The sequence below is a fragment of the Strongylocentrotus purpuratus genome, unplaced genomic scaffold (assembly GCF_000002235.5).
Source record: "Strongylocentrotus purpuratus isolate Spur 01 unplaced genomic scaffold, Spur_5.0 spur5_scaffold_12, whole genome shotgun sequence".
Taxonomy (NCBI): domain Eukaryota; kingdom Metazoa; phylum Echinodermata; class Echinoidea; order Camarodonta; family Strongylocentrotidae; genus Strongylocentrotus; species Strongylocentrotus purpuratus.
The window spans coordinates 33,546,796-33,574,330 of NW_022145597.1; the positions used below are offsets into that span (position 1 = coordinate 33,546,796).

Below are 27,535 nucleotides of genomic sequence, written 5' to 3' on the forward strand. Positions count from 1 at the left end.
TTTAGGTTTTTCTGTGTTTTGGGGGGTATTTATTTCGAGGATGGTTGTCCTCGAAGTTGAAGCCTCAATGTCCGTAATGGTACGCCTACATTAATTCATTTTCCATGTTAAAGAGAAGGCTGAGTTCTATGAAAGGCTGGGGAAAATAATTTGTGAATCTTTTCATTTTTTTAAATGATATAATCTACCGGTATTTATAATTTATATATATATATATATATATATATATATATATATATATATATAATCTCGATAGACGCCGGAATCTATTTCGATATTTTCGGTACTAAAAGAACCCAACTGGAATGCACTTCGAATGCCGTCGGTATCTTTCGATTGCCGCCCGGAATATATTTCGATATTTTCGGTACTAAAAGAACCCAACTGGAATGCACTTCGAATGCCGTCGGAATCTTTCGATTGCCAGTCGAATACGGCTCGACTGCAGTTGGAACGTCCCGACTAGGATTCAAGAATGCATCTCGATTGCCGCCGGAATCTATTTCGTTATTTTCGGTACCAAAATAATCCAACTGGAATGCACTTCGAATGCCGTCGGAACCTTTAGATTGCTGCTCAAATGCGGCTCGAATGCAGTTTGAACGTCCTGACACTACCTGGTCGCGATACGCTCGCATTTCATGTTAACATATTTTTGTTTCTCATTAAAGATCTTTTCAGTCTTTCATGATTTGGATTGTGTGTTTTTCCTCTTTATAAGATGTAATTTTTCTCAGTGCGAACTCACAGACCTAAAACATTTTGCTCGCTCGTCTACACAGCACAACACCGACTTATACCCGCCTTTTTATCAGTAAAAGAATTTTCTTTGAGCTTAACAGGAAATAGCAATACTATAATAGTTCACTTCGCAAAATACGTTACAATAATCAAGAATGTTTATTACATAGATTTACAATTCAAAAACCCAATTAAACATTTGCCATTTAGTATTATTGGAGGCCGCGATGACTTAGGTACATGATTATATTTCATGGCGTATAATATATTGTGTGGCGAATAGTCTTGTAAGTAAATGCCCCAGTATAGCAGTCTTGATTGTAGTTTAGGCCTACATGAGTCTTGTGTTTCGAATACCTTTGCAAGATTTATTTTATTCCTATCTAATGTTTCGTCTTTCACTCATCAGAGTAAAACGCAAGAATGAAACAGATTATTGATGTTGTTGGGTTTATAAGGCTGTCCAATCTGAAAAGATTTTTTCCGCCTGGCCATATTGTTTTTTCTGATGATTAGATGGCGCTGTTTCTTTTTCTCAGGCTTGATGATTTATTCAGTGGGTATCACATGCAGCTTCCGTTCATTCGATGATGCGGGCACTTATTTAGGTGTCGACCATAAACAGGGTCCGAGTATTTTATTAATAATAGAGGTAAACTGTGCACTGCTAAACTATACTTTCCTTCCCTTCCTCTCCAAGAGAGAGAGAAGGTGAAAAACGACAAAGTAGACATTGTCGTTTAGACCTGTATATAATTCATAGAGATATATCTCTATGATATAATTCTATAATGCGTGGTATCTATCTATGGCTTTTAGGAAAGCCAACAGAGTGTGCAGATGATCTTCATAATTATACAAAGGCCATTTACATGTTTATTTATACTGAATTTGTAAAGGTTTAATTTTCATTTGACCATTCTCATTTGATGCGATAATCTTTCATCTTTTCTACAAGAACCAGATACTTTGATAAGTCTCGTTATAATATGGATGGATCTGAAATAAGAATCTTCCTTTATCTATAATCGTTTCCCATTGATTTTGCCTTATATGCTGATAAAAATGACGCATGCGGTTAGTAAGTTCAGACCTATTCCGTGGTACAGTTACATCTATGTGTTCTCTTTGTGTTGCTTTTTTAGCCAAACTGTCGGTCTTTCGCTTCCCAGTAGGTCACAATTCGCAGGTATCCACTCAAAATGTATGTCTATACCAAAAGTACTTTCTCCGATATTTCTATAATTAAACTAGATTTGTCCATTTATTCAATAGCCTGCAAGGCTGACATGAAACGGAGTTGACAAAAGACTTAACTCCGTTTCGTTGACGATCAGCCATGCATCAAGTCTTTCGTCTTTTTGTGCAAGGCTGATCGTCAACGAAACGGAGTTAAGTCTTTTGTCAACTCCGTTTGTTGCTACGGCAGGCAGCTAGTGAAAACGAACTCGATTAATCCAATTATGGAAATGCAAGCATTACTTTTAACAAACAGAACTTTGTTATTCCTGGCTCATTTTTCCTGACTGAGGTGTCATATGAAAGGCCAGACATTGAACTTTCTAAAAATGTGATTTCTCTTTGAAATTCAGATACCGTCCACCAAATGACATTTTGGTTTCCTCTCTTCAAATTGTTTTTAATCACTCATGCGTGAATGTATCATAAAAGTTGCATCAAATAAAAGAGGAGGATCTTCGCTTTACAAATATGTGTCATTTATTAATTATAATTGTGATTAAGTTATGATAAAACATCGATAATTCTCGGTTACGCACTGTATATCACTCTATGTGTGTGTGTGTGCGTGTGTGTGTGTGTGTGTCTGTATATCCCTGTCTCTCTCTCTCTCTCTCTGTCTGTCTTCCTGTCTCCCCTCTCTTTCTCTCTCTCTCTTTCTCTCTCTCTCTCTCTCTCCCTCTCTCTCCCTATCTATCAACGCTCTCCAAACACTCTTTTGTTTAAACTTAATAATTACATCAATATACTTTGGGACGTAGGGTCTATATAGCTACATTTAATAATACTTTATTTACTTTATTTACACATAATCTATACAAATGTAAATCAACAAATTATATTTAAACCAAAAAAATACTTGCAATTTTAAGTACGCATACAAATACTGCAAAAAAGCCTCTGAGATAACAGTAACAATTCAACTATTCTGATTAAATCTGCATTAAAAAAATAATAATTTAAACGAGGAATGGGGGAAGTATAACAAATAAAGGTGAATTTCTCTGAATTTATTTTGGCAAAATATCTTTTAGGATAAGAGGGATGCCAGAAGGCAATTTCCACATTCACTAAACTAAATAAGGGTGCCATACATACACCCCAGAGCCCCCCTGCACCCCTCTTGCACCCCTCTCTCCTCCCTGCAAGTGTATCGTGATCTCCGACTTACTGGGTCTAGTCGATCCAGGTCCTCCGGTCCGGACTCGTCCTACTTTCATCCCACTTTGTGTTGTACTGGCTTATAAAAGAGGTACAGTTGCCCCGCATTATAACAAGCACATATATAACAAACGCTCGTTGAAAACAAGAGACAAATAAAAACATTTAAGAATTCTTTTGAATTCCTTTATGTTGTATTTTTAGGACAGTGATATAACAACGTTTACTATGAGGAAGCAGACTAGCTAGCGCTCAGTTCAGAACTCATATTCGTCTTATAACATAGTGAAAGTTGGCGAGTGGAATATAAAAACAAGGCACATATTTGATGAAAAAAATGTTTTGTACAAATCGTCCAATACTGATAATGGTCATGATTAGACCTAATAACTTATACCATCTGCTTATCCTAGATGAGATCACTAAATAAAATTATGTAAATCTAATTCTGTTAAATTGGTCATCAGACAATGAAGCATTTAGAAACGAATCTGTTCCATTATCATGCTTTATATTGTACACCTGCACTCACTTTATAAGTAGTATCGCACAGTGGTAAACATGCAGCAATAAGCTAAAATTGAAGCCGAAACTAAAATCACTGGATACCGAAATATACATTTCTTTTTGCTCCTTGGACTGTTCACAAAAATGATGGATATGATATATTTATATGTTTTACATCAATATTGCTCTGCTAAAAAAAAAAAAAAAAAAACAACAACATTATATTTGAGTAATTCCGAGTGTAGGAGCAAAAAGGTAGGGCTGTTAAAAATACATTAGAATGCCATTAACCAATTGGCCGATTTGAAATATGCATGATTTATAGTGAACTCATCTTTAAAAATAATAAATCTCTTATTCGATCAAACTTTTTCAAAAATCTGTTTCTCTGATTTTCAAACTTTCATTTAAAGCAACTGCTTTCAAGGTTATATTTTTTTAAATAAAAGATCGAACTTTAAATAAAATAATCAAGATAATAAATAAGAAAATCATTGATAGACAAGAACATCACTGAATGACACATAATTTTGAAACCGACTGTCCGCCATGTTTGACGATTCCACTTCGGAAGACTTCGGATCTGCCTCGTTTGTTCGTGACCATGAGCGCAATGGTGAGATACTCGGAGAAATCCACAGTATCATTATTATCACTATCAATCTCACCCATCGCTTCCTGTTCAAATAAAGAACAAAAGAAAATTTATAAATCAGTTGTCAGCATGGGAAACAATGATATAGAACGTTTATTCCCTTTCATAATTCCAAGCCCTGCTTTCAATTTCTCTGTTTAGTCGTTTGCTTTTGCAAAAAAAAAAAAAAGAAGAAGAAAAGTGTTCCTCTTCCAAATATATGTTACCCCCCCCCCCCCTCCCCCAATAAAACACTGGGGGAAATTGATGATTTGTTTGTGGCTGTTTTTGCTTGGTACAGATTTTTCGTAAATGACCATCCTTTTCTAACATTTAAACACATTTATTGATGAGCCCTTGGATCGGCTTACCTTGACTTGGGCTGGAGAATAAAAGTTCCCAACGGTTGACTGAATAGCTCGAACCACTTCCGTGAAGTCTAGTAAAAGATCACCACTCGTATCATACCGTCTGAACTGATCGTAATGGTCCTTGATCTGGACACAAATAGAAGGAAAAAAAAAGGAAATGTATAAATAAGTTGTGAAGAATCTGAAAGGTTACTTTTATCCCCCGCGCGCTTTCATCTACATGACAGATGAAACCATTTTATTGCATGATGTCACAGCATACTTTATTGTTTTGCTTAAATATTGATGGAATGATTGCGCAACTGTTTCATTGAAATAGAACATAACGTTTAATAGAAGAATAAAACGACGGCAACCGTTTTTGATGCAATTTAAGTCTCTGTAAAGCAAAACGTTTTACTTTATATCATACTGGTTTTCATACCAGCAGAACTGACCAAGACTTTACGCCAAAATAGCCAAAATAGCCAAAATATGAGATTGATCTTACCTGTGTTTCGGTAAGCTCTGGAAATTGTTTTAATGCCAATTCGATGTCCAGATGGGCATTGCTAAAGTCGACTAAGTCTGGATGTGCTGCAAATAAATAAATGAAACCAATACCATTATTATTATTATATCATGCATACTGAGTTAGTTTACACTTTGTTTGCAAAGGGGCAGATGTAGCATTGTTCGAATTGTTTTCTCGACATGGGTATATTTTATAACCATACCCAAGGGCGTATAAAGGGGGGGGGGGTAGAATTTTAAAGATACCCTTGATCTGTGTTTTTTCTAAGCCCTCATTTTTTATTTTGTTTTGCTCAGGGGGCAAGGGGTGGGGTGGATGTTGTGGAAAAAAGGAGTGCTAATTACCCCCCCCCCCCCCTTATTCACCGGCTGGCTGATTCGCCGCTAAATATTTTCTCACGAATTATGCAAAAAAAAACACCTCCCCTTAAACAATCCTGGATACGCCCTTCACCATGCCTGGATATAAAGTTTTAAACGCGTATATTGAGTTGGTCTTCAGGTGGGCACACCCCTCCTCCTACGTACACTGTGTCCCAATGACAAAAAACAAAATAACAAAAGTATACTTACGAACATGTTGAAAGGTTAATGATGCTCTGGACTCTCTTCGTTTCCTGACATTAGTAGCTTTCCTGAATGCCATGCCCGGGTCTTCTTCCATTACATCCTTTGCCTCCTCTTTCTCATTCTCCTCTGATCCGTCTATCGGCTCTAGTTTCCGCTCACCACCGTTCTTCATGTTCTTCCTCGACGACTTCGGGCTTGATGACGGGCTCGCGTCCGGTGATGATGGAGGTGATGATGCCTCGTTACCTATAGGGCTCAGGTGATGTCGGATGTCCTGCTTCGAAACCCTGTAGGTTAAGAAGAAGAATGTTGGAAATAGCAGGTATGAACAATTTGGTATGTATTAAAAGAGGTGAACTCGTGAAATATTCAACCTTATTTTCTGTTCGTGCCTGGCCCGGGGCCTAGTGGGTAGGGGCACCAATCCATGTTAGGGTTAGGGGCAGGCGCGGATCCAGGATTTCTTAGGGGAGGGGGCCCAACTTTTTTTTTTTTTGCTCCCGAAAATTTGAAAATCGCGCCGGCCGAAAAGTCGCTCAGTGGTGGGGGGGGGGGGGGGGGGGGGGGGGGGGGGGGGGGGTACAGAGCACAATTTTTTTTTTTCTTTTTTTTTTTTTTTGCTCCCGAAAATTTGAAAAACGCGCCGGCCAAAAATTCGCGCAGTGGGGGGGGGGGGGGGGGGGGTGGGGGGGGGGGGGGTGGGGGGGGGGGGGGGGGTGGGGGGGGGGGGGGGGGGGGGGGGCGGGGGTAGTGAGCACATTTTTTTTTTTTGGATCCTCAACAAAATTTCAATTTGCCCCCCCCCCCCCCCTGGATCCGCCACTGGTTAGGGGGAAGGGGCAAAATATATATACGGGGCATTCACCATGCAATAATTGGGATGGTAAGTGTTGAGTCAGTTTGTCGCACTCTAAGGTTGACAAACAAGACAAGAAAAATCAATCTGCGGCCCGCAATGTTTCAGGAAAATATAAATGTTTTTGTTTGATAGCATCGGCGAGCTGGAAGTCTATCGAAATGACTTGGGTGCTATAGGAAAATAGCTGTATATTGGGCCCAAGTACTAACCGTTTTCTAATATATTTCCTAAACACTGAGCTGCTGACAGCAAGATCGGGTAAGTTATAGGACACGGAGGAAAAGACTATTTATTTACTTTAGGGCACCATTATATGCACTGACTATCGAATCATGGACCTTCCATTTCCATAACGATATTTCTGACCACCGAGCCACGATTATATGAATTATGAGATCGAACTATGGGTTCACCGGTCTGGGTTCACTTGTGTTTTCTTTTAAAAGGTCGAAACATTGTTATTTGAAGAATCTAGTAATTCTTATTCAATTTTAAATAATTGAATTATCTGTTTCATATGAACAGTACCGAACATACGTGAAAACATATCTGTTCATCTAAAAGTCGAGTTTCAGTACATGTAGATTACCTGTCGAACTGTTCGTTAAGTAATTTGGAGATTCATTTTTGTCGCGCCTTGATCAAAGATCACGGATATGTGCGCGTTATAAATATATATATAATTTTCATTATTATCATTATCACTCATTATTATCATTATTGTTGTTATTATTATCATCATTATCATTATTATTTCTCCTCATCATAATCTAGCGAGCCAAAGCTCTCACTTACAGCACTTTGCCCGAGCTCCTCTTGATGGGGTGACCCGTAAGATCCTGCATGATGGTGAAAAAAGAAAGATACAGATGCCATGACTTTAAATATATAGATATATGAGTTTGAGTTTGAGTTTGAGTTTGAAGTTTATTATCCAAAACAAAAAGTACATCAATATAACAATCAAATGTGAATGGTTAACATTGAAAGGATGATTGGGACCAAAAAATAGCATTTAATGCTAATCGTGCCTGGTATCACTAACACACAAAAGTATCACAGCAATAAATGAGAATATAATGAATTAATATGAATAACTATTGAATACATATATAAGCTACAAACTATTCTACATGTATTCTATTCTATATATAATACACTTCATGCAATAACGTTATCGATGCACACTTTTCACATATTAAAGGTATAAACCAGTTTTGGAAACGTCCCCCTCTCGAAAAATGAAATGAAATGCCGGGAAACCGCCAACTGATGTATTTAGTAAATTATTATATCTATCCGTACTAGATAGATACCGCGTAGTCCCATATACATCTTTTTGTGTACAGTGCTTGTTACTTTACCAAGACTGGGCCAAATTTCTTATCATTTTGATGATTCCAGAACCTTGCAGTACACACGAATACTGATATGCTAGATGATCAACCTTTTCTGACCGATTCCACAACGTGTCTTTCCCTATACCTTTAACGGTAAAAGAGATTGATCTAACTCAAATGAAGTGAGACATTTCAAACTAGGCCTATATATGTTTTAGGTATATGACGTTTTGCATACAAAATTTATTTCCACAAAAAGTTTTGAAGTTGTAACTCTTTGGTTGAATACTAATATGAGTAGAGTACACAAAGACAAGAAAGCAACCTTAAGCTTAAACTTACCTCTGGTAATGCGATGTATTGGAGAGGTAGATCTGCCTTAGTGATGTCGAGTCGACCATCCTTAGCTCCAACACAGATAGCGTTGAGTATCTTCTTAAATCTCTTAGCATCCACCTTCTTATACTTGTTCTGTTCTTGGCGGGTACATAGGATTCTAAGTGCAAAGTTCAAAGTTCAAAGTTAAATCTCTAAGTTAAATCTCTAAGCATCCATATTCTTTTGTTTGTTCTGTTCTTGGCAGATACGGGTCCAAAGTTCAAAGTTCAATCTCTTAGCATCCACATTCTTTTGTTTGTTCTGTTCTTGGCAGATACATAGGATTCTAAGTTCAAAGTTCAAAGTTCAATCTCTTAGCATCCACATTCTTTTGTTTGTTCTGTTATGTTTTTGACGGATACGTATAGAGAATTATATGTTCAAAGTTCACAGTATTTCCACGTTTTTATCAAAATACAAATATCATACATTTTCATATGTTAAAACAAAGATGAGTTCACAGTCTTTATATTTACAACAGAGGCGTAACCATATTTTTTTTTCATGGGGAGAAACATGGGATCACCCGCTTTTTGCCGGGGGGGGGGTGGGCACGAGAAATGTGTCGGTTAAAGCATTCAATTGCATGCTTCTGTAATATTCTACGACCTAACGAGAAACTTGTCATGAAAACATTTCCAAAGAATGAGGGAAAGGTATGGGATGAATTCTTACCATTTCCTTCTCGCATTTCCTTCCCCTTTTTACTCTTCTTTCTCTTTCTATCTTTTTTCTTTTCTCTCTTTAATTTTAATGAAAGAGTCTTCCCTTTCTCTTATCTACGCCACTGGCTCCAAACATTTTAAAGTCTTCATGCATAGGCCTACCTGAAAAGGTATGTTATCACCAAGGACTCTCATCATTGACATCATCTTACTGATACATAATTTTCTACCTCACGTAAGTATCATCATTATCATCACCAATCTTCAAACTCACTTATCAATACTCATGTAAATCTTTCTGGATGCTTTTGAGGTAGTCGACAACCCCTACCATCATCAACAACATCATCATTTGAACCTATGGTATCAAGTTAATGATTATATATATCAATCTTTCAACTCACTTGAAATCTTTCTGAATGCCTTTAAAGCAGCCGACAGCCAATCTTTGTTGGTTGATAATCTCTTCCTCAATACGAGCCACGTCTTTCTCCTTAGAGTAGATCTTTCTTTTCAATCCTTCGATCTCTAACTCCAATTCTAGAAAACCATTAAAACACACTTTATTTATAATTATGTAAATACATACTTTGATCATTCTCTATGATCTGTTTAAGCCTGAGGGACAGCTACGCCTAACAATTACCCTGTAAAAATACGTTGCTTTGATATCCAATATCTGTCAATAATACCATATCGAATTCTATGTATGATCAGGGATTGGTTTGATCAAATTGTCCTTATGGTTGTTATTCTGTTTATAGAAACTTTATAAACCATAAATGGAATTGTTTTAAAAATGATTTTATGAATCTATCCACATCATCACAAGTTGTTGTAGCCGAAATTATCTTCGTACATTTCAAAGAAAATAAATTGCCACGAATTCATTAAAAAAATATGGCTATGATTTCATTTTCGAGGGTTATAGAGGCGTGATAAAGGACAATTATTAATCTATTAACGACAGCACAAACTTCATAAAAAACTAAAGAAACACAGAATTTGTTAAAACTAATCACAAATCAGCCTGTCAAGTTTTCGAGACGACGAAAGAAAAATAATACACATGAAATAATAATCACTAAACATATTGTTGAAAACTAATTATAATATAAAGTATTACTAATAGGTTGATCATTCAACATAGCAAAAGTTCTAGACATAAACACACAACTGTGTATAAGAACACACACTGATCATAGTTTGAAGGAAAAACATGTAAATAACACAAAATATAAAGCATTACTAATAGGTTGATCATTCAACATAGCAAAAGTTCTAGACATAAACACACAACTGTGTATAAGAACACACACTGATCATAGTTTGAAGGAAAAACATGTAAATAACACAAAGTATTATACTACGATAAAGTAGTACAAAGAATGGCAGTAGTGACCGTGCGACACACTCTCTTAGCACTGCATATATTAAATATGTGACAGCCAGCATGCTCCACGCTAACAAAAGAATCCTAAATCTGCATGGTGATACTTTATCGAGGTAAACGTGCGAAATGAAAAAAGAACTTTGAAATAAGAGAGAATAAAAATGGTGTAAAGGCAGAAAAGGTCGACCTCTGAAGAGTGCTATGCTACAAAATGAAAGATATAAGAAACTGAAATAAACATATATTATCAAAATGTAATGATCAGATATACATACTAAAGGCTGAAAGTCACAAACGGTGTCAAATTCTTATCAAATTACAAATAAATCTTCTAAATCTCTTTCTATTCTTTCTATCTACATGTATATAATTTTTGTTATTCTACAGTGCGTCCCAGAACAAAACGAAAACGAGAGTTATCGATGTTTTATCATAACTTAGTCACATTTAGTCTTTCATGTACGGCTGATTGTCAACGAAACGGAGTGAAGTCTTTTGTAAATTCCGTTTGTTGCTACGGCAGGCAGCCAGTGAAAACGAACTCGTTTAATACAATTATGGAAATGCAAGCACTACTTTAAACAAACAAAACTTTGTGATTCCTAGCTCATTTTTCATGACTGAGGCGTCATATGAAAGGGCAGAAACTCAACTCTCTAGAAATGTGATTTTCTCTTTGAAATTCAGATACCGTCCGCCAAATGACTTTTTGTTTTCCTCTCTTCAAATTCATTTGAATTACTCATGCGTCAAATTTGCATTACATGAGTTGCATCAAATGAAAGAAGAGGATCTAAGCATTACAAATATGTGTCATTTATCAATTATAATTGTGATTAAGTTATGATAAAACATCGATAATTCTTGGTTTCGTTTTTTCTGGGACGCACTGTATATACGTTTCGATCTATATATACGTGTTACCTTTATGTTATATTGTATGTCACTATTCAATATATTAGATCTCTATTACTCTTTCTCTCTCTCTCTCTCTCTCTCTCTCTCTCTCTTTCTTTCTCTCTCTCTCTCTCTCTCTCTCTCTCTCTCTTTATCTCTCACTCTCTTTTACTCCCCTCTATAATCTATGTATCATTATATCCTTCTCCCTCTCCACTCTCTTCCTATCTTCACTATACAAATCAACAAAACTAAACTACATGTATAACAACAAAAGTTCAAATATCAATTGGACAACAACACGAGCTAAAGATAGCTTAGATCACCACTAAAATACTAACAGAAATCTGAAAAGAAAACATTCTATAGTAGAGGCCTCCGTGATAAGGTCTGAAAATATAGATGTAGATATAGTTCATACAAGAACGGATAGATAACACCAAGAAAAGGGTGTAACAATCGAATCACCCGACAAGGTTGTTTGGTGTTCAGTGCTAGATTTCAAATCTAGACGGGTAATTAGACTAGAATCGTGAAAAAAGTGTATCCCCATTATCATGTGACATCATTTTAAACACAGATACACCACTGCAAAATTACTAACATTTTGCAGCGGTGCCTCTATGATGAAAGCACCGAATGGGATTGCACTCTTGTCTAATACTAGACACCAATCTAAACACCAGACACCAACACCTAAGGTGTAACCTGCCTTCATGACGAATCTTGTCGGATGCCGATGATTTAATTGATGCCATTGATTTGGAAACTAGTTGGGTTGGAATTGAAATTAAAGTTTGATGATTGATTAATCGAACGGATGGCAAAAATGTCATTGAAAACTGACGATTGGTTAGAATGTCATTAAACCAAAATATAATTGAAAACTGAACACAATACGTATTTAATCCTACCTATTTAACATTAAAAACAATCAAAATTCATAAGACATGTTATCAAACTTTAAGCAGTCAGTAAAGCAATCAAATAGATTTTGCTAACTAGCCAATTAGAATTCGTCTTTCTTAGGGAAATTCAATCAAAAAAAGTAGGCATATTCATCATAAAAAAATATAAAAAGAAATTGATATCCTTACTTTATATTACACCAAAAGGTGCTCTTGCATCAACATACTTCTCATAGCATTGGTTAAGGAAATTGTTGAATGGTTTGATTGAATTCTAATTATATTTACGATGCATGAGATGGTTTGTTTTAATTAGCAAACTTGAAAATCGACATAAACTTGCAGCAAATCACATTCACTGAAAGCACAACGTGAGTCGGGGCTATAGCTTGCTTTCCTTCGCTTTATTTAGGTAATACGCTTTAATTAGGTAATACCACTGTCCATTTCCTACCAAAACTGTTTTGCAGAGCATATAGTTTCGAACATACAGACCAAATTTCAAATGATTATGTGAGATCTATTCCCCGAGATTATTAGAACTCAAGATTGCCGTTTACAAACATGACACATTTTATTGGTAAGATTTCCAATAAGGTGAATGATACTTCATGTGAGGATGAATGCAAATGAGTTAGGGGAACATCGTGAATGAATGAATGAATGAATGAATGAATGAATGAATGAGTGAATGAATGAATGAGTGAATGAACCAAGCATACAACGTGTGTAGATTGGATGACACAACAACCAAAAGTTTGCAATTGAAACGTCTAAAGAAGGTTTCACAATCATGATCATAATGTATGATGTAAAACTGCGATCAAGGTGATATGTTTTAATCTTCTTGAAGTTTGATAAATACATACCGTTTTTGTTGATGGTTTTCTTATCGAGGACGTCTTTCATCTTCTGTATTTTCAGCTTCTCTTCGGATTCCTAAAAGAACAAACCAGCCGATATATTCTATTATGTGAGAACGGGGCGGGTTGTATATAAGGACAAACCAGCAGATATATTCTATTATGTGAGAACGGAGCAGGATGTATAAAGGACAAACCAGCAGATAATTATATTATGTGAGAACGGAGCAGGATGTATATAAGGACAAACCAGCAGATATATTCTATTATGTGAGAACGGAGCAGGATGTATAAAGAACAAACCAGCAGATATATTCTATTATGTGAGAACGGAGCAGGATGTATATAAGAACAAACCAGCAGATATATTCTATTATATGAGAACGGAGCAGGATGTATATAAGGATAAATAAATAATAATCAATGAAACAAACACTGGGGTCCATTTCTATTGCTAATTTCTTACTTTCTTTATAAGCCATATACTGAACAGAGGCATACTACGGATGCATTGATTTTGATCATAAACTAAATGTAAATGTTTGAGATTTTGTTTCCCCTGGTCACATTGCAAATTATACAATATTAATGATAACAACCGGGCTTACAATCCTTGTCATCAACAAAAAAGATGCTCGCATTTCAATTTAAGAAACCGGATCAGAGTACTCCGTCAGATAGGCAAGTGCGCTTTTTTTTAACACCCAACTTTTCAAGATCACGCTACTGATCTATACAGATTTAAAACAAAATATGATTCAAACTGGGAGCTACGAAGGTTGGATATACTTACTCGTAATTTTTCGGTCAATTTCTGCTTCATGTCTTCAAATCTCTTCTGTGTATCTGCTAATTCTTTGGTAAGTTTCTCTTCACGCTGCTTGGAGCTTTCCATAAGCTTTGTCTTCTCCTTATCCCAAAGTTGAACAGTGCCGTTCCGTTTTAATCTTTAGAAATACGAATCAAGAACAGAATCATTATGCAATAATGTCTCACTAGAAACATGGAGGTAGTCTTTGGTAAATCCAGTCGGGGGGGGGGGTGTCCATTTGTTTACTTTGTTGAAAAGCATACAATACACCTATCAAGTTTTTAAACAAAAATAAAAATATAAAAATTGAACCGGAACCTATGCCCCTAACCGCGCTCCTCTATCTAATATTGGAATATAGATACATTATTAAGTGACATTTTGAGGGAAATCAGTGAATTTTTAAATGTCTTTTTATTCACATCATTCATGCTCCTTTGCCGTTATTAACATTTGAATTTTTATACCATACCAAGTACATGCTAAATAATATGCAATTCTGAGTTTATTTTCACAGTGCAATGAACACTTTCAAATATGTTTCTTTATAGACGAATATATCATTCTACTCTACAGCAGTAACATTATTTTAGTAGAGATCAGGGGCGGCGATCCCAGGAGATGGGGGAGGGGGACACGTCCCCTCCCCTTAATTTTTTAGGGGGGATCATCACCCCGGAAAATTTGAAAAAGTGCAACAAAACATATATAGCAAATACTGAATAAAGACTGCAACACACTTTTAGGCTCTGGAGGGCCCAAGAGTGCAGCATTTAGACTAATAAAAATGCAAAAATCTTTTCGCTCGCATAATATCCTTTAAAATATATATAGTAAATATTATAGAAAATCTATATTCTGTTGGTATCACGTAAGCACAGCTCACACTGTATGTTTACAAGATTAAGAGTTATAGAAATGTAAAAACCAGTCGGTTTTTTTGTTTGGGGGGGGGGGCAAAAGTGTCATTTTGCATGTTACAGGTATTCCGTAATATTGGTTGGTTTTGATAGTTCACTACCACATAGTCTATATATTTGCCATATCAACCCCCAAAGCGATATTAATATACATGTACATGACAGAGGCCTAGAGTGAGAAATAGAAATCCTATCCATTCCGAAGCTCCCTACTAACTAAAATGTATTTACTAAACATTTACGATCCTTCAGATTGCACACTAATTATCGGCAAAGAAAAAAGTAAAGTATGCAAAATGTATGTTGCTTGTATTTATACTTTAGTTTTGCTAAGGAGTGTCATTTTTTAATACAACAAAACTTCAAAAACATATGAGGGGGTAGTCACTTGGAACCGTTATCATGTACCTTCGCCCCTCTCGTTCACTATGCTCCCTCGTCCCTCGCATTTCACCCTTCCCCCCGCCCCTGGTAGAGATTCATACCAAATTTAATACATCGCGGCAAAGCTTTTTTTCATCCAATTGAAACAAATATTGATCTAAGTTATTTTTTCTTACTGTGAAATTTCTTCTTGTTTTTCTTTGAGCTGTTTTTGTAAGACGGGTACTGTGTATTTCCCTGCATTTTCTGTGGCTTCTTGAGCTTTCCACTTCAGCTCTACGCTTTGCTGTCTTTCGTCATAAAGTTGTTCTGAAAAGAAAATAGATTGCCATATAACGATCATTTACTGTAGAAAGTTTCACAAATATTTGTATAACCTTTCATGCAGTCACTGGACTTGCACTGATTTTTGTTAACGTTTTTATTTTCTTAATTGTGCTACATGTATTATTATCATTTTTAAAGGAGAGACGTTGGGAAGGACGGAGAAGGGTGATGGGGAGGAAAGAAAGAGAAGGGAAAGAAGAGAAAGAGAGAAAGAGAGAGGGGAGGGAGGGAGGGAGGGAGAGAGAGAGAGAGAGAGAGAGAGAGAGACTGGATCTTAGTTTCTGTTTTCTTACCTTGTAATAACTTCACTTCCTTTATCATATTTTCTTCTCGTTTGGCCGTCACCTGAAAAGAAATATAGAATGAAATCATCATATATTTTGTAATAACGTTTTTATCAAGAAAAAAAGATATTTCTCCTAGACTAAACATAAATTTGCCAGGGTAATGTATATCAATATATGAATATATGTATATTAGGGGAGGGGAACAGCTTGCCCATGCCCCTCTTTTAAAACCCAATCCGAGATATATCTTTTTTTAAAGAAAAAGAAAAAGCGTGACTCTCTCCATTGTGTTCTTTTAACTTCTAGACCTAGAACGGCCAGAAGCTAAGACACTCGAAAATGTGACATTTCCCCTTACTTTTCAGAGATTTTTTCATAATCCCCCCCCCCCCCCTCACATAAATCCTGGATCCTCCCTTATTGATATTCACCTTTAACCTGGTATCGAGTCCCTTCTTCACCTCGTCGACCCGCTCTGTAAGCCCGAGCAGACACTCGGCAGCAGACTGTTTGCTACGGTCCGCAGCTAGGTCATTACCATTGATCTCAAACCCTGGAGGATGAGATGCTCTCTTCTGGAAGGACTTGTAAACATCCAGGAGTTCAACTCTTATCCTTTCCCAACAATCTTTATCCTGTTTGTGAGAAAGGTTTCATGAAATTAATTTAAAAGAAATTTCGATTAAAGTATCGACTCACCTGCCAAATGAGACGCACATTCATCCCATTTCGATCAACTTTTATCTTTTTAAGTCGAAAGAAATAGAGACCGTTGTAGTTAAATATTATCTTTACAAAGTATGCATTCCTGATCTTACTCTTAAATGCGACTTCATTTTTTCATTTCGTTTCTTCCTTTTTCTCATTTCTTCCTTTTCTCATCTTTTCATTTCTAAATATTATCATTATTGTGATTATCCTTTCATTGTTATTGTTCGCGCAACATTGATCCAACCTCATATTTTGTTCATCTATATACCTGTTTCCATATTCCTCCCATTTAATCCTTTTTCGTTGTCCATTTCAGCATTATTACCTCATTATTTTAATGTATGTCAATGAATTACCATTGTTTCTTGTAATTTTCTTTTTTAATGTAAATGTGCATATTTTACAATGTGGATGTACTGAAGAGCTCATTATCCCGCATTTCCCTTCGTCCCGTTTTCCGTCATCTACTCACGATCTGTTCAAGTTGCTTAGCATGTTCAGCTGCTTTAATAGACATCATTCCTGATGATGCTAGATCATCCTGTACAGCCAGTACACCTTGCATAGCGTTCATCACAGCTGTCAGTCCTTTCTGCAGCAGAGAAAGACGATCTCGAGAAAAGAGAAGCGCCTGGTAGTCCGCGTTTGTCATCTTTTCGTCGAATTGGTCTTCTGAAAAATTGATATGTTAAATATATATATTTAACTTTTTGAGGAGTAAAAGTATTCCAGTTCCAGCAGTCATCCATCCAAGATGTTTCCCGAATCAGAACAACCAGTCTGGCGCGGATCCAGGATTTCTTAGGGGGACCAAATTTGAAATAAATTTGAAATTTAGTGTGCTGAAATTTGAAAATCGTGCCGGCCGATATTTCACTCAGTGGGGGGGGGGGGGGGGGGGGGGGGGGGGGGGGGGGGAAGGGGGCGTTTGCTCCCGAAAATTTGAAAATTCGCCCCCCCCCCTCCCTGGATCGGCCACTGCAACCAGTAGCCACCTCTATCCTAAGACTATATCACGACTGTCGATCATCACCCGGGATAACAGTACTCTAGAAAAGTATGACAACTACCCCACATTTACCTCAAAAATTACAACTACAATAAAGTCAATATTACACCATTACTCTCCGAGAAACAGGCATAACTAAGCTGAGTTATTTTGTGTTACCCCCAAATGGTGTCGTGTACGAGATAACTTTATTGTTAATTGGCAGACATTTGCTGCAGTAAAATTTACGTCAAGTTGCGTCAAAGATAAATGGTTAGGGCTAGAAGTGCAAGTGAGTTATAGATTAGGTGTGTATAGTTGAGGTTTGAATTACGATAGTATATAGTCACGATTTGAAGATGAAATAGGAATTAGGGTATGACCGCGCGGAGCATTATCACTGGGAGCATGTGTTGTATATAAAACAAAACAATAAGTGTTTCACTTTGTCAATTAACATTATATGGTTAAGCATATTGGACATCAGGCGTAAATGTCGTCTCAACTTTCATTACGTCCACCCGAAGTCACAAACATTAGGTTGTTGATTACAATCTGAATTATATGAAACCATGCTCGTGAAATCAATATTCTCGAGAGCGAGTCCAAACTGAACCATCTCGACACCTCTATAAACATACACACCTCTATAACGTACGCGCTTCGTATAGAATCATCACAACCTCGCTACTAAGTGCTGGATAAAAAACTATTCATCCCTTTATCGATCTACGAAAGATACTCGAATCCTAACGGGAACAAAGAAATTGTCCAGTGCCTTTTGATTGATTTCTATTGTCTGAATAAATTGCTACGTGGTTTATAAGATTTTGCTCAAGACTTGTTTTTTGATAATAATGTACGTACTTGAGAAGCGCTAATTGAGATGATAATGTAGGTGATCGGCGCTGTGTTTAAGCAACGAGCCACTCATAATTATTATGCATGTCTATATATACAAGCTAGCCATGGAAAATAGAATAACATCTTTTGAAATGTTGACCTACAGAAGAATGATGAAAATATCCTGGAAACGAATGAAAACAAATAAAGAGATATTGCATATATGGCAGGGCGTAAACAAAGTGCACTAGCAGGATTAGTTAAGGAGAGAAAAATCAAATACTTTAGTCATGTTAAAAGGCACCAAAACCTCTTAAAGGATGTATGGGAAGGAAGAGTGGAAGGAAGTAGACCTAGAGGGAGACCGAGAATCAACTGGGAAGAGAATGTCAAGAACTGGAGTGGACTAAAACTGCAAGAGTGCACCAGAATGGAAGAAGATAGAGTGAAATGGAGAGATGTTGCAATCAACATCCGAACCGGGAGAAGATACTTAAATAGATAGATAGAAAACTATGACCGAAAAAAAATTAAAATATCTTGAAAAAAGTAAGAAAACATTAGAATCAGAATGAATATAAGACATAATGCGTCCCGGCGAAATTCGCGAATTTTTTCATTCGAATTCATTTACTTTGCATTGTAGTTAGCGCAGATCGGCTTTGCCATGCCAATTATCATTCAATGAAATGGAGAGATGTTGCAATCAACCTCCGAACCGGGAGAAGATACTTCGATAGATAGATATACTAAGTCTTTTTAAGTTATGCATGACAACGAACATCAATGGAGTGATAAGTAACACACTCATATTGATATGAATAATGAGAGTAAACAACTTACACATTTTTCATATATATTTTAGTACGCGTGTAAAAACAAAAGGTAGATATGCAATTTTTCGGACAGGAGACATCCGTTTTTAATAGTGAAACTATACAGTTTAGAGTTTAAACAGTCTTTGTAGCTGATTATAAATTTTGATTTGACAGTTTGAAAAGGCACGCGTTTTTATGTGATCACATGATACATTTATCGTCATATATCATCATAACGCTTCAATCACAAGTTAAAAGGGAAGCTATGAATATAATGATGCCCGGAATCAAACTCTACCAGTGACAAATATTCATGTAGGCTAACACGTATATTTAACATTTTGATAGGTCTATAAGATTCAGACTTTCATCTCTATAGCTAATTATGTAGCCGAAATGCACTTGTGATTATGTACGTTGTCGAGGAACGCTCAATATTTGTTTTCCCTCATATTTTACCGTGGGCGAAAGGGCGCAGTGTTCCCAGACTGGTTCTTATCCCAATTTTAACTTTCCATTTAAGAAATTCTGAGAGCGATCTAGCAAATTTTTTCTATTTTGTATTTGTACCCTGATGAGATAAGATAGCAAAACATCAAAGAAATACATGGCTCTATAATACGTTTGCCCGAATATTGGACATTTCAAAATCCTCAGTAGTGGGCAGTAGCCCCAGCTCCCTTGTATCCCTACACAGTGACATTGTTCTGTTAAAATGATAGCAACCGGATCCCTAATTGAAGATAATAGTCATTATTTGATCAGGTTGATAAATATAATGTATGATAAGTGATCTTTGGTCTTTATAATGCTCAATTATTTGCACTTCGAACAAGATACACATAGTTATGATGAATAAACTTATCAGCAAACGAAGGCTACGAAATGAAATAGCATTTTTCGTAAATTGCACAGAGTTATCGATAATATTCGTAAATGCCAGTCAAAGAACCAAATATCTTAAGATTTGTTTACATTGCTCAGATGAAAACATGAAAGTGATATGCCGAAAACAAAGAAACAATATCTGATGAGGCTATTCAAATATTTGAAAATTTATCAGGGTCCTGTTTTTTTCTTCTTCCAACTATGATTATCAGTGTTTCATCCCTTTAATCTCGTAATCAGATAATAATTTAGTTTTTATGAAAAATGATATTATTTTCCGTTTCATCATCATTTGTGATTAGATAGGACTTCATCATTAAAAATGAAACTAAAATCTATGTAAACATAATACCATGACGAGCCATTTTGTTGATGGTGCTGATAATGATGATGGTGGTGATGATTATTATTTTGATGGTGATGATGGTTGTGATGATAGTGATGATAGTTGTGATGATGATGATGATGCTGATGATGACGATGATGATGTTTCAACGTTTAAAATCGACCTATTAAATGGACTAGATCAGTCACAACTCACCCATTGCTTCAAATCGAATCCTTCACACTCTCTTAAGAAATACTAATACCAAATCAGCAACACTCGCGAAAGAACGTTGATAAAAGTCACATGTACTCGTATATTCCAATAAGAAATCCATCAATGAGTCGAGTCAAAGTAACTATGATCGAATGCTTCTATAGAAGAGGGTGTTATAGGCCCATTATGATTATAAGCTGTTGCTAATCATCGATATTTGCCTTCATTGTGCGCATGTGCGAGTTATAGTAATGAATGAAGCCATATATGCTTACGTCATACCAAATTACACAAAGTTCCACCGAGGGGTATATAGCTGGTAGGGATATTTTCTATGGGATGAGGTATGTGGATGAGGTAAGTACCTTAAATATTGGTGGATTTAGGTCCATAATATTATTTTTCAAATCATCGTTTTGAAAGGAAGAGCGCATAGTCGTACTGCAGTGAACACGAGAGACATGAGAGAAAGGGGTGGATGGAGGGATGGATCGAGGAAGAGGGGGAGGTAGAGAGAGAGATGTAGAGAGAGAGAGAGAGAGAGAGAGAGAGAGTGAGAGAAAGAAAGAGAGAGAGAGAGGCAGACAGAGAGACAGGTTGACAAAGAGACATCGAAAAATGAAAAAAGGAGAGCCAAACAAGTGGTGTATTCGTGTGTGTGTCTTGAAAGAGAGAAAAAGATATAGATGGGGAGAAGAGGCTCCTCCAGTCGACGCCCGCAGGAAACATCCAAAAAAAGGGACTACCCCCACTGAGTCGACTGCGCCATATCGGGTCCCCATGGCGACCGTCAGACCCTCCCCCCCCCACCCCCGTTATGCTTCGGGGGCAAAAACATTGTTTATAGCACGCTGTACTTTTATTTTCCTATCTTGTCTTTTATATCTTATATCGATTTCATGACGTGATGTAAAATGTGTAATCACCGACCGGCTTACATTAAAACATGTTAACGGAAGTAATGCGGTCGATGTGCCTCAATAAGACATATGGCTATAGAACTATGTTACTTGTAAACATATACTTGCTAACTTGCGTGCCATGAAAAAAGTACTTGTGGATTGTAGTACATTGTATGAATACATACAAGATATTACAAATATCGGTACGGTCACCATTTCTACATATATCAACTTTACCTCTTTTGTTATATGTCCAGCAAATAAAAAAGAGTTCTCTTTATACAATTTTGAGCTGTAACACCAAAGAGCTGTAAAATGTATTTCATTGCGAGGTACATCTTCCCTTACAAGATCAATTTACTGTCATAAAGCTACTACATGTACAACGCAATGACGTCTTTATACGTCGAAGAGATCAATAGATATAAAAACGTTTTGTTTCTTGTAGGTGAATAAAATTTATTGAAGTTCTGACACCTCAAGTGGCGTAGCTGTCTAATCGTCGATATTTTCGTTTAACGTTCGGATTAGACAGGAAAGGGTGTAAGAATGAAAGGGATATCTTCTTTTAGATTGCATCATTGAAAGAAAATGAAGAACAATGAGAAGTTAGATCCAAGCGATGAAGAGCTACTTATTTGATTGTATTCAAATTGAAGATGTACATACGTGCGTAGTATACAGTTTACTCAGGGGAACTATAAAAAACGAGGGATCGATGTCCAATAGCAATAGCTCAGCAAAAACTAGAAACAACAACAACAAGGCTAAAAACAAAATAAAAAAAGAAGAAGAAAACAGTAAGTAAAAGAATAAAGAGAAGAAGAAGGAGGAAGAGGAGAAGAAGAAGAAAAAGAAGAAGAAGAAGAAAAAGAAGAAGAAAAAGAAGAAGAAGAAAGAAAAAGAAGAAGAAGAAGAAGAAGAAGAAGAAGAAGAAGAAGAAGGTAAATAAAAAGGAGGAAAGGGAGAAGAAGAAGAAAAATGACGAAAACCACAAAAATGTTCACCGGGAGGTGGGGTATACACGTTTTTGAATGAATAGTGGTTATTTTTAAAATTGATCACGAGGGCGTTTTACGTCCCCTTAAAGGTAATGCAAAGTTTTGGTATGGGGTCATGATTTTGGTTCAAATGAACATATTGGAAGCATATGCGATCCTACAATATTCAGTGATCGTTGTCGTGGTTGAAATCGAGTGTAAAGTTATGAAATTGTAAATAATAAACTCTTTATGCTGTATAGCTCCCTCTCAAGGTCAAGATATGAATTAAGCTATAAAGCAATGTTTCTTGACCGATTGGCTGTTCCCGTTTGGAAATTATATATCACAACTACATATTCTGAAATTTTCATGGTCGCAGCTACCATTGTACGGCCGTAGGCGCTATTTCAAATTTATCAAAATTTATCTGGAGCACCGGTAAATTTTTATATTCAATTTTCCTCGAAAGCAGAAGTGTTTTAGGGGCAAAATTTTCTAGTGCTTATAATACATCCAAGGAGGCATCCAAATATATCAAAATTGTAAAGAATCACTATCCACCCAATTTTAAAAAGTTCCCAAAACTTTGTATTACCTATTTACCTTTAAGTCAGAGCAGTAACCTACATGTATGGAACGAAGGGGTAATTGGTTGACTGATCTAGGACTTATATCAGAATCACTGGTAAAGTCAGTTCGAAGAGGCATGGGAGCACGGAGGCACGTGCCCTTTATACACAGTCAATTGGCGAAAGAAACAAGAAGAGAAATAGAAATCAAACAGATATTGAAAGAAAGGGAGAGGTGTTAAATGGAACGTGAAAAGATGATAGTTCCCCTTTCCCCACAATAATGATGACCTTGTCAATTCACATTAATATGGCCACCTAGTAACAACATTTGCCTTATCCCTTCCCCCTGAAAGTGCTCCCCTCCCCCCCCAAAAAAAATAAATAAATAAATAAATAAATAAATAAAAATAAATAAATAAATAAATAAAAATAAATAAATTAAAAAAAAAAAAAATATATATATATAAAAACAAATAATAATAATAATAATAATAAATTAAAAAAATCAACAAAAAATCAACAACAGAAAATCAAAAAAAAAAAAAAATCACAAATCAAAATCAAAACCATGGTCTAGTCTAGATCCACTCTACGCCAGTGTTCCGAATTTTTATTTATTTATTTATTTCTAATCTTTTGACAGGGAAGCCCATTCACCAATAAGTAGTGATCTTCCATTTCCATGGGGCCCTGAATAAACATGAACATATTTACATCAAAAAGCATAACGTTTATACAGAACAGTTAAAAAATAATACTCGTCTGCAAAATAAACATTATCATTAACCTAGTTCAACAGTAATGTCAATAGGAAAATATTGATTAAGTCGCAATTATGTGAATAAGTCATGTTAATATTACAGAACATGCACATGGAAGAAACATATTGGGCTACACTTATAACAATCAGTGTGAAATCTAGGCACACGTAAACATCCACTGTCCATTTGCCTTGTATGACGCTCATGCACATCATTAGGATTGATTAAGCCTTATGAAGGTATTAAGGTGCTAAGTTATGAACGCACTTATATATCACCATAACGCGACTTAACTCAAACCGTTTGTCTACCGGTAGCTAGTGTCATCCTTGTGAACAAATCAGCCGACGGTGTGTCATATGTCTTGGTGAATATTATTCTTGCGGCCCTCTTTTGAATTTGTTGCAGCTTAGTTGTATGAGAATGAAATCTGTTCGAGCATACAACAGAGCAGTAATCTAATCATGGCAACACTATAGACTGTTATAAAGTAACTTGAAGAATTTTTTAGGGAAAAAGCTCTCTTTATCATGCTAATGTTTTTCTGGGTAAGTTTACTTACGTTTTCGATTTGTTTAGACCATTTCAATTCTTCATCTAAAAGAATACGTAATGACTCTCTGGATTGAGCAGGGCATGGGCGGATCTAGGGGAGGGGGTTAGGGGGTTTACCCCCCCCCCTACTTGGGCTGACCCCCTCCCCCCCCCCCCCAAAAAAAAAACAGTAAACCATTTTTTATTTTATTTTTTAAATGTCGGGGGCAATTTATTTTGTAGTGCTTCCTACCCCCCCCCCCCCCTCCATGACCGAAATATTGGTCGGCGCAATTTTCAAATTTCGGGGGAGCAAAATGATTTGTGTGTGTGTGTGTGTGTGTTAGTGCTCACTAGAGTTATTTCATCCCAACTTAATAATTAAAAAAATGAGTCTCAGATTTTTCAACATATTATTATACAGAATTTAAATTATCAATTTTTCTTTTATTAAAACACAATCTACCCATAAATCCTCTCCCTTGCTGTCCTCCTCTCTAACTCCTTGGACATACCCCCCCCCCCCCCCCCCCCCCCCTCGCCCTCTCCTTCCCTCCTCCTCCTCCCTTCTATTTGTGTGGGTAGGGAATGCATTCTGAGACAGGTTTCTTTACAATATCGAAACGAATTAAGTTTTGACTTCGTTCTACAATTACCTCGCTCTCCTTAAAACTTTACAGTTTCCCCATTTTTTCAGATGTAGGCTGGGGAAAATAGTAGTCTTTACTTTGTATAAAAATATCCACAGACTTCATCATCTGTCATCGTATTTGTTTTGCCTGTGGACTTTGTAACGGATACATCTAGCATTTTAAGAATCACAAAGCGGAATCTTAAGATATGAAGACTTGAACATCAACGAAACAAGAGCCTTTAGATTGTGCAAACAGTGCAATCAGATTTATAAAATAATATATTTTGTCTCCTCTCCCATTGTTTTTGACAGGGATTTATCCCCGGCATTTATGCATGTTTCCCTCCTTTTGAAAGCACCCCCAAGTCCGGTGTGTAAAGTCAATACGGGCCGATTTTTGTGTGTATTACGAGCCACACTTTGTTGCGTGAAAAGTCGTACCTCTGTACCGGAGATTTCGGGAACATGTCGTGGGGGGGGGGGGGATTTATCCCAATAATAGAGTGAATATAAATTAGGAAAATGCATTATGATTCTTGATTACTAGATGTCAGGAAACTTTGAATCTATATTCCGCACAATACATTCTATCTTGATTACTTCATAAACAAGTATAGTGATAGGTAACAAAGTAATATAGTTCTGTGTAGGCCTTTTTGAGTCAATCTATACACCTGCACAGCACATACAATGAGTACGAGAATACACCCGACGGTGGCATTTAATTATTATAGCGAAGAGAACAAGTTTTGTATAAAAATATTTAGGCATTAATTCAGTGGCGTATCGTGGAGCTCAGGGCGGTTGTTTTCGACAGCCGTTTCGATCGAGGATCAGGTATCGAAAATCTATTTCTAGTCAAATCAACTTCTACTTTCTCAAATGTGAAGATCTAAAGCGAATGACTCGTTAAATATTTATTAAAATATATATTGTTTTAAAACATTCATTCATTATATCCGATAATAAGTCCATGTGACGGCATAATTTAATATGATGCAAAAAATTGAAGAAAAGAAATTCATGTTTCAAAACCAACAGTTTTATTAGGTCACGAATTTTCGCCATAAACGTCTTTTATCATGTGGTTTTAATACATAAACATTATATGGCATTATACACCTGTTTTCGATATGAGGCGGATTCAGCAATCCGTGGAATGCGGATCTTAAATACTATAAGTATACAGTTTATATCTTTGACACATAAACAACGATTTTATGTCACATTAAGAATTGTTTTATAAAAATACAAATACACATGTACCATGAAGATATGGCGTATATATGCAATACTGAATGAACTATTACCAACAGCAACAACAACAACCATCTCCTCCAAAATTTAAACGCAAGCCTATTTTAAAGCGTCCAGAATTGAAGTTAAAACTTGGGAAGGTTTAGAAAGATTAGAAAGTGGTTACATTCAAGCGTTATCCGCTCAGTGTGGAAATGAATGGCTAGTTTGACAATATTTGCACATAATGTTTGCTTAGACATCAATACTTACTTTACTTTATTCCAGCGATGGTATAGGACTATGCCTGTTCTTTGGTCGGTAATGTCTTCTTAAGCGGTTATACATTATCATTTCAAATTAAATACTTAAATGATTAACAGCTTGTACAGCTATAATACAGGCTAATAGACAAGATCATGGTTTTTAGACCAGTATTTGTCTAGTATGTTCTTAAATCAATTTACAGAAGTTGCTGACATAGTTACTTACCTCAGAATACTTGATAAATATCCACGAAATAACCCAAACTGTCACATCAGTAGTGATGAATAATCTGTGAATTATCGCTCCCAGAACATGAAGAAGACGAAACGATGAACATCATCATGCAGAAGCAAAGAAATCAATGTGTAATGTCCACTATACGTATAGCTTGGCCGCAAGCAATTAACTTTTCAATAATGTCCAAGCCACAATATTGACCTTGTGTCATTCCTTCTCTTGAGAAAGAGAATTCACGTTTCATTCACACAGTATCCTGTATAGACTTCAACATCTTCACAAAAGAAACTTCAATAATTAGAGACGTCAATCATTTGCAAACAAATTTGTGTATGAGAAATTGTTTTGATGATAGAGCACACACGGACAAATAAGTTTCTGTTTGTACTGAAATGTCTAGTACTTTTATTATTTGTTCTGCTACAGCCACTACATCCTTCAAAGCTATAGTTGGAGTGCGGTCAGCCGATTATCCCGTGTCTGGTTGTTATTGTGTCATCTATCGAACTTATCGACCTATGAATATACAGTGTAGGTAGTTTAGAATCCTTTTACAAATTACATCATACCTTAGAAACGGAAAGCCCATGATCGTAAACACCAAAAAGTGAGTTTTAAATAATGTAGAGTCCGATTTTTAGGTGGATACATATATATATATATATATATTACAACAACCGTTACATCTAAAGTTATTATGCCCAATAAGCTTTGGAGACAATAAAGTAATAATAGTAAAATAATAAAATATATGATTCCCATGGCAACTTGGCTTTCGGATTCATGTAAATGTTTAAGGTATATAGTTTAGGCGCTTTATTACTTGGCTATTTTTTTACAAGCTCAAGATAA

The 27,535-nt window shown here is 36.2% G+C and overlaps 1 protein-coding gene across 2 annotated transcripts; it reads right to left on the reverse strand.

Moving 5' to 3' along the window:
• Positions 1-2,738: 2,738 nt before the first annotated feature.
• On the reverse strand, positions 2,739-27,171 carry LOC588791. Of its 2 annotated transcripts, none has more exons than XM_030982489.1 (14): positions 26,672-27,171; positions 16,952-17,151; positions 16,200-16,403; positions 15,775-15,826; positions 15,331-15,463; positions 13,833-13,986; positions 13,046-13,115; positions 9,383-9,518; positions 8,278-8,431; positions 7,391-7,434; positions 5,740-6,023; positions 5,144-5,229; positions 4,654-4,779; positions 2,739-4,326 (listed from the first exon to the last, which is right to left on the reverse strand). In XM_030982489.1, exons 2-14 carry the CDS (start codon positions 17,129-17,131, stop codon positions 4,159-4,161), a joined length of 1,791 nt encoding a protein of 596 aa, XP_030838349.1. In that variant the 5' UTR covers positions 17,132-17,151; positions 26,672-27,171; the 3' UTR covers positions 2,739-4,158. The 2 variants fall into 2 exon arrangements, with proteins under 2 accessions (XP_030838349.1, XP_030838348.1); XM_030982488.1 differs by lacking the exon at positions 26,672-27,171 and adding an exon at positions 20,558-20,676.
• Between the last annotated feature and the right edge of the window lie 364 nt (positions 27,172-27,535).